Source organism: Plectropomus leopardus, chromosome 9, assembly GCF_026936395.1.
Source record: "Plectropomus leopardus strain MGB_pleo_1.0 chromosome 9, ASM2693639v1, whole genome shotgun sequence".
Classification (NCBI taxonomy): Eukaryota; Metazoa; Chordata; class Actinopteri; order Perciformes; family Serranidae; genus Plectropomus; species Plectropomus leopardus.
Genome location: NC_142184.1, coordinates 22,427,909 through 22,443,231, shown reverse-complemented (window position 1 = coordinate 22,443,231; position 15,323 = coordinate 22,427,909). Strand labels below are relative to the sequence as shown.

At 41.8% G+C, this 15,323-nt stretch overlaps 1 protein-coding gene across 3 annotated transcripts in view; it reads right to left on the bottom strand.

Moving 5' to 3' along the window:
• Nucleotides 1–15,323, bottom strand: part of samd11 (sterile alpha motif domain containing 11) — an 86,499-nt gene that overhangs the window by 26,357 nt on the left and 44,819 nt on the right. For all 3 annotated transcript variants that reach the window (XM_088082241.1, XM_088082239.1, XM_088082240.1), the window contains exons 7-11: nucleotides 14,994–15,147; nucleotides 9,807–9,922; nucleotides 8,989–9,067; nucleotides 7,010–7,782; nucleotides 5,119–5,252 (exon numbers count right to left, since the gene is read on the bottom strand). In XM_088082241.1, the coding sequence (XP_087938367.1) occupies nucleotides 5,119–5,252; nucleotides 7,010–7,782; nucleotides 8,989–9,067; nucleotides 9,807–9,922; nucleotides 14,994–15,147 (1,256 nt within the window). The remainder of the gene's footprint in view (nucleotides 1–5,118; nucleotides 5,253–7,009; nucleotides 7,783–8,988; nucleotides 9,068–9,806; nucleotides 9,923–14,993; nucleotides 15,148–15,323) is intronic.

The window sequence follows — 15,323 nt, the reverse complement described above, 5'->3', positions numbered from 1 at the left end:
TCGTTCATTTTTTCAACATGTCTTAATATGATGTTTTTGGCTGTTTTTTCATCTTTCTTTGATGTGACATTTCTCTAGACGCTATTATAGATTGTTTTGAGGTGTTTTAGGCTGTTTTTGGGACATGTCATATTTTAACATTTTTGCCATACTATAGCCTTGCCTTTTCGGTCATTTTTTCAACATGCCTTATTATGGTGTTTTTGGCTGTTTTTTCAACTTTCTTTGCTATGACATGTCTCTAGACGCTATTATAGATTGTTTTGAGGTGTTTTAGGCTGTTTTTGGGACATGTCATATTTTGACATTTTTTGCCATACTATAGCCTTGCCTTTTCGGTCATTTTTTCAACATGTCTTATTATGGTGTTTTTGGCTGTTTTTTCAACTTTCTTTGCTATGGCATGTCTCTACACGCTATTTTATACTGTTTTGAGGTGTTTTCAGCTGTTTTTGGGGCATGTCATATTTTGACATTTTTGCCATACTATAGCCTTGCCTTTTCGTTCATTTTTTCAACATGTCTTATTATGGTGTTTTTAGCTGTTTTTTCAAATTTCTTTGCTATGACATGTCTCTACGAGCTATATTATATTGTTTTGAGGTGTTTTAGGCTGTTTTTGGGACATGTCATATTTTGACATTTTTGCCATACTATAGCCTTGCCTTTTTGGTCATTTTTTCAACATGTCTTATTATGGTGTTTTTGGCTGTTTTTTCAAATTTCTTTGCTATGGCGTGTCTCTACACGCTATTTTATACTGTTTTGAGGTGTTTTCAGCTGTTTTTGGGACATGTCATATTTTGACATTTTTGCCATACTATAGCCTTGCCTTTTCAGTCATTTTTTCAACATGTCTTATTATGGTGTTTTTGGCTGTTTTTTCAACTTTCTTTGCTATGGCATGTCTCTACACGCTATTTTATACTGTTTTGAGGTGTTTTCAGCTGTTTTTGGGGCATGTCATATTTTGACATTTTTGCCATACTATAGCCTTGCCTTTTCGTTCATTTTTTCAACATGTCTTATTATGGTGTTTTTGGCTGTTTTTTCAACTTTCTTTGCTATGACATGTCTCTACACACTATTTCATTCTGTTTTAAGGTGTTTTAGGCTGTTTTTGGGACATGTCATATTTTGACATTTTTGCCATACTATAGCCTTGCCTTTTCGTTCATTTTTTCAACATGTCTTAATATGGTGTTTTTGGCTGTTTTTTCAAATTTCTTTGCTATGGCGTGTCTCAGCACACTATTTAATGCTGTTTTGAGGTGTTTTCAGCTGTTTTTGGGACATGTCATATTTTGACATTTTTGCCATACTATAGCCTTGCCTTTTCGTTCATTTTTGCAACATGCCTTAATATGGTGTTTTTAGCTGTTTTTTCAAATTTCTTTGCTATGACATGTCTCTACGAGCTATATTATATTGTTTTGAGGTGTTTTCAGCTGTTTTTGGGGTATGTCATATTTTGACATTTTTGCCATACTATAGCCTTGCCTTTTTGGTCATTTTTTCAACATGTCTTATTATGGTGTTTTTGGCTGTTTTTTCAAATTTCTTTGCTATGGCGTGTCTCTACACGCTATTTTATACTGTTTTGAGGTGTTTTCAGCTGTTTTTGGGACATGTCATATTTTGACATTTTTGCCATACTATAGCCTTGCCTTTTCGTTCATTTTTGCAACATGCCTTAATATGATGTTTTTGGCTGTTTTTTCAACTTTCTTTGATGTGACATTTCTCTAGACACTATTATAGATTGTTTTGAGGTGTTTTAGGCTGTTTTTGGGACATGTCATATTTTGACATTTTTTGCCATACTATAGCCTTGCCTTTTCAGTCATTTTTTCAACATGTCTTATTATGGTGTTTTTGGCTGTTTTTTCAACTTTCTTTGCTATGGCATGTCTCTACACGCTATTTTATACTGTTTTGAGGTGTTTTCAGCTGTTTTTGGGGCATGTCATATTTTGACATTTTTGCCATACTATAGCCTTGCCTTTTCGTTCATTTTTTCAACATGTCTTATTATGGTGTTTTTGGCTGTTTTTTCAAATTTCTTTGCTATGGCGTGTCTCAGCACACTATTTAATACTGTTTTGAGGTGTTTTAGGCTGTTTTTGGGGTATGTCATATTTTGTCATTTTTGCCATACTATAGCCTTGCCTTTTCGGTCATTTTTTCAACATGTCTTATTATGGTGTTTTTGGCTGTTTTTTCAAATTTCTTTGCTATGGCGTGTCTCAGCATGCTATTTAATGCTGTTTTGAGGTGTTTTAGGCTGTTTTGGGGGCATGTCATATTTTGACATTTTTGCCATACTATAGCCTTGCCTTTTCGTTCATTTTTGCAACATGCCTTAATATGGTGTTTTTGGCTGTTTTTTCAACTTTCTTTGCTATGGCATGTCTCTACACGCTATTTTATACTGTTTTGAGGTGTTTTCAGCTGTTTTTGGGGCATGTCATATTTTGACATTTTTGCCATACTATAGCCTTGCTTTTTCGTTCATTTTTTCAACATGCTGTAATATGGTGTTTTTGGCTGTTTTTTCAACTTTCTTTGCTATGACATGTCTCTAGACGCTATTATAGTGTGTTTTGAGGTGTTTTAGGCTGTTTTGGGGACATGTCATATTTTGAAATTTTTGCCATACTATAGCCTTGCCTTTTCGGTCATTTTTTCAACATGTCTTATTATGGTTTTTTTGGCTGTTTTTTCAACTTTCTTTGCTATGGCATGTGTCTACACGCTATTTAATGCTGTTTTGAGGTGTTTTCATCTGTTTTTGGGACATGTCATATTTGGACATTTTTTGCCATACTATAGCCTTGCCTTTTTGGTCATTTTTTCAACATGTCTTATTATGGTGTTTTTGGCAGTTTTTTCAACTTTCTTTGCTATGGCATGTCTCTACACGCTATTATAGATTGTTTTGAGGCGTTTTAAGCTGTTTTTGGGACATGTCATATTTTGACATTTTTGCCATACTATAGCCTTGCCTTTTCGGTCATTTTTTCAACATGTCTTATTATGGAGTTTTTGGCTGTTTTTTCAACTTTCTTTGCTATGGCATGTCTCTACACGCTATTTTATACTGTTTTAAGGTGTTTTCAGCTGTTTTTGGGACATGTCATATTTTGACATTTTTTGCCATACTATAGCCTTGCCTTTTCGGTCATTTTTTCAACATGTCTTATTATGGTGTTTTTGGCTGTTTTTTCAAATTTCTTTGCTATGGCGTGTCTCAGCACGGTATTTAATGCTGTTTTGAGGTGTTTTAGGCTGTTTTTGGAGCATGTCATATTTTGACATTTTTGCCATACTATAGCCTTGCCTTTTTCGGTCATTTTTTCAACATGTCTTATTATGGTGTTTTTGGTTGCTTTTTCAAATTTCTTTGCTATGGCGTGTCTCAGGACGCAATGTTATACTGTTATGAAGTGTTTTCAGCAGATTTTGGGACATGTCATATTTTGACGTTTTTTGCCATACTATAGCCTTGCCTTTTTTTGGTCATTTTTTCAACATGCTGTATTATGGTGTTTTCTCGCAGTTTTTCTTCAACTTTCTTTGTTATGTCATGTCTCTGCATGCTATTTAATGCTGTTTTTAGGTGTTTTCAGTCGTTTTTGGGACATGTCATATTTTGAGATTTCGCCATATTAAACTTTAGCCATTTTTTAGACATGCTACATTATGACATTTTTGGCCTTTTTTTTCCGACATGCTTTACCATGGTGTGTCTCTACAGGCTATAATATGCTGTTTCCAGCCATCTTTGGGACATGTCAAAATTTGAGATTTTTCGCCATATTTTGCTATGATGTTTTTGATTATTTTCGAGCGACATTCTATAGTATGATGTTTCTGATTATTTTTGAGTAATATACAACAGTATGATGTTTATTCTGAGTTTTGAGTGACATACTATAGTATGAAATTTTTGATGATTTTTGAGTGACATACTATACTGACATTTTGGAGTGAAATGCTATACATATGACGTACAACATACTATTGTAACATTTAGATTTTTCTTTTATTGACTTACCATACTAATACGTTTTGATGATTTTTGGATGAAATATTGACCGACATACTGTACAGTAACATTTTTATTATATTTTGGACGAAATACTATTCTTCGATGTTTTAATGACTTCTTGACCGACATACTGTACAACAACATCTAGGATTTTTGGATGATATACTATACTGTAACATTTTAATAAGTTTCTGGACGACATTGTAATCTATGACGTTTCGATGATTTTTTGGATGACATACTATACTATGATGTTTTTCTGGTTTTTCGGACGACATATTATACTATGACATTTTTTCATTTCATATTTTTTTTTGACTGACATACTGTACAGTGCTGTTTTGATTAAGTTTTGGGAGAAATACTAGACTTTGTTGTTTTTAGGAATTTTTGGACGAAAATACTGTACTATAATGTTTTCATGATTTTTTGACCAAAATACGATGCTATTACGTTTTGATCATTTTTTGATCGAGATACTATACTATGACATTTTCATGGGGGGTTTTTGGGAAGAAATACTGTATTATAACTTTTCATGACTTTTCTTTTCTTTTTTTTAATCAACATACTATACTATGAAATTTTTATTTCAACTACATAATTTACTGACATTTTTTAAAAAATCATTTTTTAAATGATATACTATATTGTTAAAGATGGATGTGACTAAATGGAAGCTTGATTCATTTTTCTCAAATTCTGGGTATTTCATTCAGGAACAAAAATCGCTATTGAGAAAAATACATATTTCATTCACACACCCGCTACAGATGTGCATGCACTGCTCACTCTCCCTCATTCATACAATGCCCACAAATATGGCTGCAATTGTTAACATGACCATTCATGCATCTACACACATACGTGATAAATTTGGGAAAAAATATACTGATGTGTTGGTTTAAGTGTATTACCTGAACATGATGAGATTTGATTTGAATAACTAAAGTTGTGTTGCACTATGTATTATGTCTTGGTCACTGTTCTTCTATGGTTAAAAGTTAGCCTGCCCCTGGCCTCCATCCCCTTTTCTCTCTCTCTCCTCCCTCTCACTATGTCCTCACCTGTGTGTATTCAGCACATCCAGCCAGGCTGCTTATAAAGCCACACACGTCCTCCACACTCCACTTGCTGATGTCCTCCACAGGGTTTGCTGTGGCTGAGTCCTCCCCATCCATGAAAAGACCTCCCACAGAGCCTGAAAGAGCAGCAGTGGGTGAAAATGATGTGTCAATATAAACACTGGGTACAAAGTTGCTATTAAGATCAGAGGATCTTGCTGCATTTTTTTAGGGATGCAGAACCTTAAAAGAATTCAAGCTTAGATACACTTGCATTTTTTTGCTATCTATGTTTCTATAGTGCAGCTCAGAGTATATTTTTGTTCTGTTAGGTTTAGCCATCATGATGAGTTTGAGAAGAAAACCTTTAAGAAATAAACGACACAGGTGGAAATGGGTCAATAATCTAAGTGTAACAGTGATTTTCATTAATTCTTAATCTTTGGAACCCGTAAGTGTTTGGTGCTTTGCTTCATCAATCCAAAAATATTAACTGATAATCAGAATCTTTTTGGAATAGCTTTCTATTGATATTTATGGATAAATCTACAAAAAAATCTACTTCCAACATTTAAATGCTCTTGTGTTAGAGGGTAACTAGTGATTTTCAACCTGGACCAGGGTTGGAAGTTAACATCCCACTGTAGCTGCTGGTTTCCACAATGTACCGACCACTCAATAGATAAACAATGTTTTTTTGGCAAGTGAGCAAAGACAATCTAGCAGCCACTTATATATTTTACCAGCATTTGACTGGTACTGTGCTAATTTCCAACTATAACCTGGACCATATTTTCCTAAGTTTTTGGTGTTTAAGCTACTAATAGGAACAATGCTTTTTTTTTTTTTATTGGTCCAGTACTGGGCAAGAGCTGCAGCTAGCAGCCGCAATACAGATTGCAATGGAACCACCTGAGGAATATGTGCATCATCAATTTATGTCCACCCAAAGTGTTTGACAGGCTCAGATTGTTATTCCAAGTGTATGGCAGCAATATAGCATTATGATCAACAATCCCTACAGGGAAAAAGGTTTTGTTCAAGAGTAAGATTTTCAGTTTCACCAGTAACAGTCCCAAAATCATTTTTGGCAATTTTATCGGACTCAATTTAAAAAAAAAAAAAAAAATTTAGTGTGTGCAGAGCCAAGATATTGTTACACCTAACTGGGTGAATTTACTTTTTTCTTTTTAACTAAACCAGAATTGGTGATAGCAGGAACAGTGGAACGACGGAACAGTGGAACACATTTATTCACATTAAACACATTAAATTCTTATTTTGTTTCTTTTGATTTTGAATAAAGTGTTTTTTATGATGATAAAATCACTGTTTATTTTATTGGAGTCTGGTGGCTTTGGCAATGGATATTTTGGTGCTGTTTCTGCATCTGTAAGGTTCTTAATCTTTACCAAAAAGGTCTATCTCTGCAAGGGTTCCTTTTTATAATGTTGTCAGACACTTTCAATTATAATCTGCAAACGGCAATCAATGGCAAAAACAAGCACATTTAATTGACATGCATTGTCGGCGCAAACATTCCCAAGCAGTCACATAACAACCTATTCAACAGATGCTTGCTTCAGCTATTGCTTAATAAAGGACTAATATCAAAAATTGTTCACATTTGTCACTTCGACAGAAAAACATTAGTTAGTTCATGGTGGCTCTCTTATGCATGTGAACAAACAACCCCTTCTTCCCTCCTCTCTGCCCACGTGGCTGTGCTGCTGGCGGTGTGCACAAAGGTCACACAGGGGTCAGAGGCAGGACCCCTAACAGGGAGAGGTCTCCACACTGGAGACAAGCACACAAAGAGTGGCGCTTAATGGGTTTCACATGTCAGCTGTGTGTGTGTGTTATGTGTGTCTGTGTGTGTGACTGAGTCTCTCACCAGTGTGAAAGTAGGGGTTGGCGTAGGGAAATCCGAAGGGCAGCGTCTGGGCGTGAAGAGCAGGCAGCGGTGGAATGAACCCAGGTGGCAGGTGGTACTTGACATCAGCCTTGCCCAGTCCAGGGGTGAAGAGGTGGCGACTGGGTGACTCTGTACCTGCTGAACTACAAGGGGCACTCAGCCTGCCTGAGCTCTCCCCAGGCTCCTTGGCACCGTCACACACTCCCTTGCTGCCAGCTTCTTTACCCCGGTCTCTCTCCCTGTCCCTGGGTTTACTGCTGGACTTGGCACCCACACTGTCCTGCCTCTCCTCACACATCTCTGTGTCACTGTCCGAGTCCTTCATCTCCTCATCCTGCAACTCCCTGTCACCTTCTCTTCCTCCTGTGTGATCCCCAGCGTGCTGTGCCTGAGGGGTCCTGCGGGGCGCCTTCCTGGATTCGGCATCTGACCCAGCAGTGGATCTCTGTGCCTGGGTGTCTTTGGGTGTGGATGGTGGCCCGGGTTGTTGATGCTGGTGGTGGTTGAGGGTTAGGAGGGGTGTGGCAGCCCCATGGCGAAGCACCAGCATTGCATTTGAGCGGCGGGCCAGTTCCTCACGGAGGGGATGGCCCTCTGGGATGTCATGGAGGCTCCGCAGGGCTGGATGGTCGGGCGGCAGACCAGGAGGTAGAGCTCCCAAAGCGTCGGAGCCCAAAAGACGCTGCTGCTGCTGTCGCTGGTGGAGACTTTCCAACTCTTTCTGTCTAAGCAGCTCTGCCGACATCTCAAGTCTAAGACAGTGAAACATACAGGGACTTAAGCATATATACCAAATGTTTAAAATTTTACAGCAGTTCAAAATTACAAATTTGTGAGTGTATATTATAAACCTATGACTGTGTCAACAAGTTTGCCCTCTCTAAAACAAGACTAGGTTAAAACCTAGAATATGGCTGGATCGTTTACGGGGTTCCCAACCTTTTTCCTTCAATGTCTTCTTAACTATCATCAAATAAACTGATGACATATTTTAGGGACATCTTATATTATATTCAATAACAATAACAATAGAGAACAGCCAAGCTCCGCTGATACCAATAGTTCATTCATCGTCCTGTCAACACTGATTACCAGACTGAGAATTCCTGAATCCAATACTGTAACACGGAATATTCACTTTTGTTTTAATCAGTGTCTGATTTTCCTCTTTTCTTTATAACGGCGGCGCCACCTATTCTGGCTTTGTAACACGTATTAGTTAATAACGTTTGGATAAATGTAAGGCTTGTGTCTTACAAACACAGCTGTTCCTTAACCGAAATGATGAGGTGGTATATGTACGCTGGACTCTGGTCCTGGTTTGCCTTGATATGATGGTGTCTTGTCAGCCCATGCAGGCTGAGCACAATTGTTTGCATGACTGTTTGTATGACACAATTTTTTAAAAATTCATTAAATAATTCAGTAATCTCTCAATTACAACTAGAAGTGTGAGGTGGTGTTTATATCTGCCCTCTGTTTTTATTTTCTTATCATCCCCTTGTTTTTGCTGTGTTTTCTGTGTGTGACCAGGTAGTAGCTTCACACATCCAGAAGGATGCTATGAAAATTGCGGACACAACAGCAAAAACAATGCAAACATAGCGAGGCAAGTGCCAAGCGGACAGAGCTCATTCCAAAAATAGTGAATCTGGGGTTGACCTTTACTTTTACTAGAGGCGCTGAAGGAGTGGATGGGGATGAAGGGCAATACAGAATTCACCTGTTTTCTGCTGGACAGGTAGGTTCTGGAGGTTCACTTAGTTAGCTTACTAAAGTGTCAGCTTTTCCATGAAAATAAATATTACATCCCTGCACAGTAGCTTGCAGTGTACATATAAGCAGGGCAGGCCCAGTTTAAATGTTGTGTTAACTTTTAGCTGTCATTATTTACCGTTATACATAATCTATCATTGCACTATTGTCACATACTATAAGATAACAGCACACACACACACCTGGCCAGATTCTGTTTCCTCAACATCTCCTGTTGTCGAGCAAAGATCTCAGCTTGAGCTGGTTGAAGGAAACCATAACCTGCGACAGAAACAGCCCGAAAAGTTGTAAGTGACATGAAAGCTCCCAAGTGTTATGAAAAAATACAAATCTATAGGAAATTATGTTTTAAAGTTAACAAAAGGTACTGTGCGAAAAAACATTCCTACATACCTTGTTAGTTTACTGCCAAAAACACTTTTGTACTGTACCTTAATGAATTACAATTAATATATTCTTTTTTAGGTATACACGCATGCCTTGCACATCCATTGGTACTGCGTGTTAAAATCAGGGTTCCTGCAGCTTAAGTCAAGTTAGATCTAAGACTTTTTTAATGACACTTGGAATTGAAAAAAGTGAAATGTGGAAGAAAATGAACATATTATATTATCATAAAAGTATCTATCTGGACTACCAACAGAGGTGGGAAATATCTGGCATTTTTGGCCGGTTTTCTGAGTGATTTTGTGTTTCTTACTTCGCGTGAGAGATTCCACAACTTCCCATCATGGCGAGTTAAAGGAAAGGAATTAAAAAAAAAAAAAAATTTACCAAAAATATGTTACCCATTGTTTTAAGATTAGAAAATTCCTAAAATCCAGCTTTCCATGTCTAGGCACTTTAAAGGCTTTTGAAAGAACAATTTAAGTCATTTTAAGGATTTAATTTTGGATGAATTAATTCTTTGCCTTTTAAGACTTTTTAAGGGTCTGTGGGAAACCTGTGTAATTATCTATTTATTTATTATAATTTAGCTTTAGCACGATTTATGACTCACCAGGGGCCTGGCAAAGAGCAGAGGGCATGCCCAGGAAAGGAGGCCGCAGGTGAGGTCCTAAGGCGATGTGAGGGGCAGTTGGAGGGGACAGTAGGGGTGGAGGATGGGACATTTCTCTGTGGACACAAATATGAAAAAGACAATGAGTTACAATTTCGCTGGATATTTTAAAATGACAAACACATTAAGCATGAAGGGATTTCCCTACATTAAAAGAATGATTTTAACAATTTTGCGTTTTTCTCTGTACATCCCATCTCCCTCTTTGTGCGTGTGTGCATGCTGCCGCACCAATGTATGCAGTGTATTTTTATCAGTGAAGCTCCAGAGGCCCCCGTGTTGCCCCAGTGCCTCATCAGTCTTGTCACGCCGCAGCAAGCGCCGCTGGCCATTGCTGTACCCTGGACTGCAGCCTTTCCTTCCCCTGCCGTCTCGCACATACACACCCGATATATACAAAGAAACACACACAACTCTAGACCCACACACATAATGAGGGCTGAATGCACAATGCCAGTGTGTCATGCTCCGACAGCTGGGGCGGCCCCTGCGTCTTGACCGGGGCCACGGGCTGAAGGACCTTCTAATTAACACTCATCCCTCCTCTCTTCTCTCCCTTTTTTACGCCCTCCTCTCCGTTTCCCTCCCTCTCTCCCTCTCCCTCTCTACGCTGCATTGAAACCGGTGAAAAGATAGAGCGTCCCGCAACCTCTGCCTCTGAAAAGGCCTCTCCATTATTGGCTTCGTCTTTTGTCCTTCTTGAGGGGGAAAGGCGCCTCTCACCTTTCTCCTTTCTCTCTCTGTCTCTTGTTCTGTCTTAACCATCTTTTTTCTGTCCTCTCTACTTCTCTGTGACCTCTGAAAATCTGTCTTGTTTACTTCTTTCTTTTCCTCCACTTTTATTTCTTTCACCTCTCTCTATGTATTTTACTCTCCCCTCTTCATCATTCCATCTCATCCTGTCCCTTTCCCCAGACTCGTCTCACCTCTTTGTATTTCTTTCAGTTTCTCTCCCACCTCTTTTTTCACTGTAATCCTTTCTCTCAATTTATCCTTTTCTCTGTTTTTCCCTCAGTTTCGTGCACATCTTTGTGGGTATGGGGACATGATTTTGAGAAAGCAGATAAAAAGCTGGCAGTAGAGTGAGGCATCTGCACCTTGACCCCTTGAAAGTGTCAAAGTGTGGATGATGATGCTCTCCACCCGCACACTGTCTCAAACCACAGCTGTTTCCAGAGCCTTTCCTGAGCTCACTCTCAATCTACCCACACCTCTCCTCTTCCCTCTCCTGTCTCTCGTTTCTCTCCTCCTGAGCTGCTGCTATCACACCAATCAGAGCTCAGCTGTGTGTGACTGCTGCCGCACAAAAGCATACATGGGAAACAAGCTGAGGAAAACAACAAAATCAAAACCAACACTGGGACGCATGCAACCGCAAATATTGTTTTGCAACTGTGTTCAAATTAGCTAGCGCCTGCATGTCTCCCGCCTCACTAAATGGTGAGGGAAAAGGAGAGAGAGGGAGGAACTGCAAAGGAGGGAGGGCACGCATACAGGAGCGGGGAGATGAGATGGGGGGGTTGGAGCCAGGACTGAGAGGGTAGTGGTGTGTGTGTGTTGGGGGGGTGGGGGGGTGAAAACCATTCATCGATCGCCTCCGCCGCTGAAATGTTAATGCTAATCGTATAACCGCTCTCTCCGGCGGTGCCTCGCACTCCAGTGGCAGCTCCAATTAATCTTGGGTGAGGGCTACGGCGCGTGACCCCAGAGCCGCGAGCCGGGGCCCCGCTAGCCGCTGCTTATGTAATTACACCGCCCAGTGTGTAATCACCTGGCCTAATCCCTCAGGGCTAGCAATTAGCCTTGCGACGCGCAGTTCCACTAGGCTACGCTAAGTCGCCCGCAAAAAACTCCCATCCACCCCCGCCATGGCTCCCGCATGCCAAACTCCAATCACCCCCCCCCAGCCCCTCTTTCTGATACTCCCTCCCTTTCTTCTCTCTCCTTGCACCGCCTACCCTTGCCTAGCGTTAGCCCGCAGATGAATAACGGTCAATTAAAGCTGCATGACTGAGGCTGCCAGGCGTCTGCGCCACCATAATTAGGCCTAATCACGGGGAGTGAGAGAGACGGAGAGAGAGAGAGACAGAGAGAGAAGGGGAGAAAGAGTGTGTGTCTGACACTCCCCTCCACTCCCTTCCTCCATCTCTCCCTCTCTTCCTCCTTTTATAGGAGGCAATTTTAAGGGAGGAGTGGCAGACATTAGTCGTTTTGCCGTGGGGCGATGCCTGTGTGATGCGTGCATGCGTGCGTGCGTGTGTGTGTGTGTGTGTGTGTACACACGTCTGTCTGTCTGTGAATGTGTGTGGTTTTCTTGACCTATCTGTGCATTTTGTTGGCAAACCACTAACATGCTATAAAAAGACAAGGCAAAAACGCTCACCTAGTTTTTGCATGAGACCGAAAACAGGCAGATTCACAAATGCACTCACAGGCTCATAATCACGCAAAACTATACCACTGGATGCCCCCCTCCCCTCTTTCTCTCTCTCTCCCTCTATGCCTGCAGTGAGGCCAGGGGCTCCTAGGGAATTCACTGGTGTGTGACGACCTGTCAGAGTGGCGACAGCGGTCCCGTCCCGCAGCAGCCCAGGCAGTGTGTGTGTGTGTGTGTGTGTGTGTGTGTGTGTGTGTGTGTGTGTGTGTGTGTGTGTGTGTGTGTGTGTGTGTGTCTCAGTGTGTGCGTCCAGGCGTTCGTGTAGGGGTGTGTGTGTGTGTGTGACAGGGCTGCCCTTAATGACGGGAGCGTGGGGGGATTAGGAGCGCCGCGCGGCCGCCTTCGGCTCCTTCTCCGCAGGAACACATTTACACAGGAAGCTCATTAAAATGGATGAGGCTCCCTCCACGCTCGTTCTCTCTCTCTCGCTCTCTCTCTCACTCACTCCCTCCCTCTCCTTATCTCACTCTTCTCTTTCTCTCTCCGTCACTTCGTCCTCTCACCATCTCCTCTCTTCTTCTGTTTTGCTTCCTTCTCTTCATCCCCATTTTAAGCTTCCATGTTTTCCACTTCCTCTCCCCCTTTCTCTTTACTTTTCTCCATCCCTCTCCTATTTGCCTTGCAGATGCTTGGTGAGCTTAGTGCCATTTAAGGCCAGACAAATGGAGCGCCAGGCTCTAAGCCCATCGAGCGGCCCTAATGATTTGTTTTTAACAATGGGCCCTAATGGGCACCAGATAATCAATGATGAGGGGTCGATGGAAAGGTGAGCCACGGAGAGAGTTAGAGAGGGGGAGAGGGGAAGAGCTTCTATCGCTTATTCACATTCTCAGCCTCGGTTTTTCATTTTATCTCAGTTTTTTGCCAATTATCTCAATTTTAATTTTCTCCTCACTTTCTGCTCATTCCGCTCTCAGGTTTCTTCTTAATTTTCTCCCGCTCTGTTTTTTTTTCCAGGTTCTGTATATTTTGTGGGGAGTAGGTACAGTCTAGCATCTAGACACACATTTAAACTACAAAAGTATGCGGACATTACACCCACATGAGATTGCTGAAGATCTCATTCAAATCTAGGGGCATAAATACGCTGCTGTAACAGGCTCCACTCTTCCAGAAAGGTTTTCAACAAGATTTTTGAACCTGGCTGCAGGGATTTGCTCCCATTCAGCCACAAGAGCATTAGTGAGGTTGAGCTCTGATGTTGAGCGATAAGACCTGGCATATATCCTGCAACTCAGTTCATCCCAGAGGTGGTGGATGGGGTCAGAGCTCTATGAAGGCCAAGGTTTTGCACACCAAACTCAAAAATGTATTTCTTTAAGGGGCACTGTCATGATGAAATATAAGGGGGTCATCCTAAACTTTTGTCAAAAACTATCATCTAAAAATCTACGCATTTTACACATAGATTTAAACATACTGAGAGTGAAAGAATTAAAAAGGTGGCACTCCGTCCACCAAGAGGGAGACGGAGTGAGGTAGCCATGGTTGGATGGATGGAGGAAGGGAGGGTGAGGCCTAGTTAACTCTCCCCAGTCCTGTGTGGCTAATTACTCTGTGTGCTGTCGGAGAACAGCCGCGGCTCACTGACTGCATTCACACCGCACTGCTGGCCTCTCCTTCTCTCACACACACACACAAACACACACACCCACACACACAAATTAGCAGACATATTCACACAAACAAACCCAAATTCAATCCGCATAGATGAGCGTGCATACAGACCGCCAGCTTGAAAAATGGAACAAACAAACACACGCGAACAATCAGCCCCCGTCTCCACGCACGCGCACACGCACACACACACACACACACACACACACACACACACACACACACAATATATATATACACCCCCACAGCCTCCCAGAGCTGCACCACACAGCGCCTGGCCGCTCTGCTTCCTGCTTATATCCCCACCCCTACCCCTCACCATCCCCTTCTCTCGTCTCTCGTCTCTCTCTCTCTCTCTCTCACACACACACACACACACACACACACATACACTCCCACCCCCCCTGCTGCCGCACCGCCGGCCCATTATCGATCCCCCGCCTCTCCCCGCGCCACATAAATAATCGACAAGCAATTACCCGCCCACTCCCGCTGCCCCCGGCTTTGTTTGGGAGGCGCAGGGGCCAGCGCTGGGGGGGAGAGGAGGGAGGAAGAGCCGGGGATGCAGGCGTGCAGCTCCACAGTGGTAGCCAAGAGGTTATTGGATCCTTCGTTTAGCCATGTATGTGGAGATGCACATACGTTCACACACACAAACAAACGAGCACTGCAGCACACTGAAAAAGCCACATATGAGATGAGATCCTGCTGAGGAAGCTTGGATGGGTGGAAACGGGAAGAAAAGTGCCATGGTTTGGTGATGCAAACTGGCAGGTGATTAACTCCTTCTACTCTTTCTCCCACTGACAAGCTCTTTCTGAAAAATCTGAACATTGCTACATTATGAATTCCACATTTACATGTGCTCACATTAACTGGGGCCTCTTATGCAGTTTGTGTGTGTGTGTGTGTGTGTGTGTGTGTGTGTAGGATGTGGGAGGTGGGCTTTATTAATGGTTGATAATACTGATATTGCAAGCAGTGCATGGTTGCCGTTCCAACAACTAGCTTTGGTCAGGCTGATGTAGAGATTTTGGTTGGAAGTGAATGTGTGTTTGCATCTGTTTTGTTACCTGTCAGTGTAATGTGCGTCCCGGTGCTGCGGCAGACCCTGCTTGCGTCTCTGGCTGGATGAAGAGGAGCTGCCCGCTGAGGGCAGGTGAGCTTCTAAGGCTGCTGGATTCCTCACCGCTGCAGCCAACGCCTCCTGACGAGCACGCAGCATGTCTGAATAAGAAAAGTTGGGGCAAGAAACAGCGGAGGAAGGAAGATGGTAAGATTAGAGTTGATATGATAAAGATGACAAAGGAATAAATTGAGGAAAGAAAAGAAAAAAACAGAGGCAAGGACAGAATTTGGGGGAGACAGAGAGAAGAGGATAATAACAAATTTAGCATCCAACT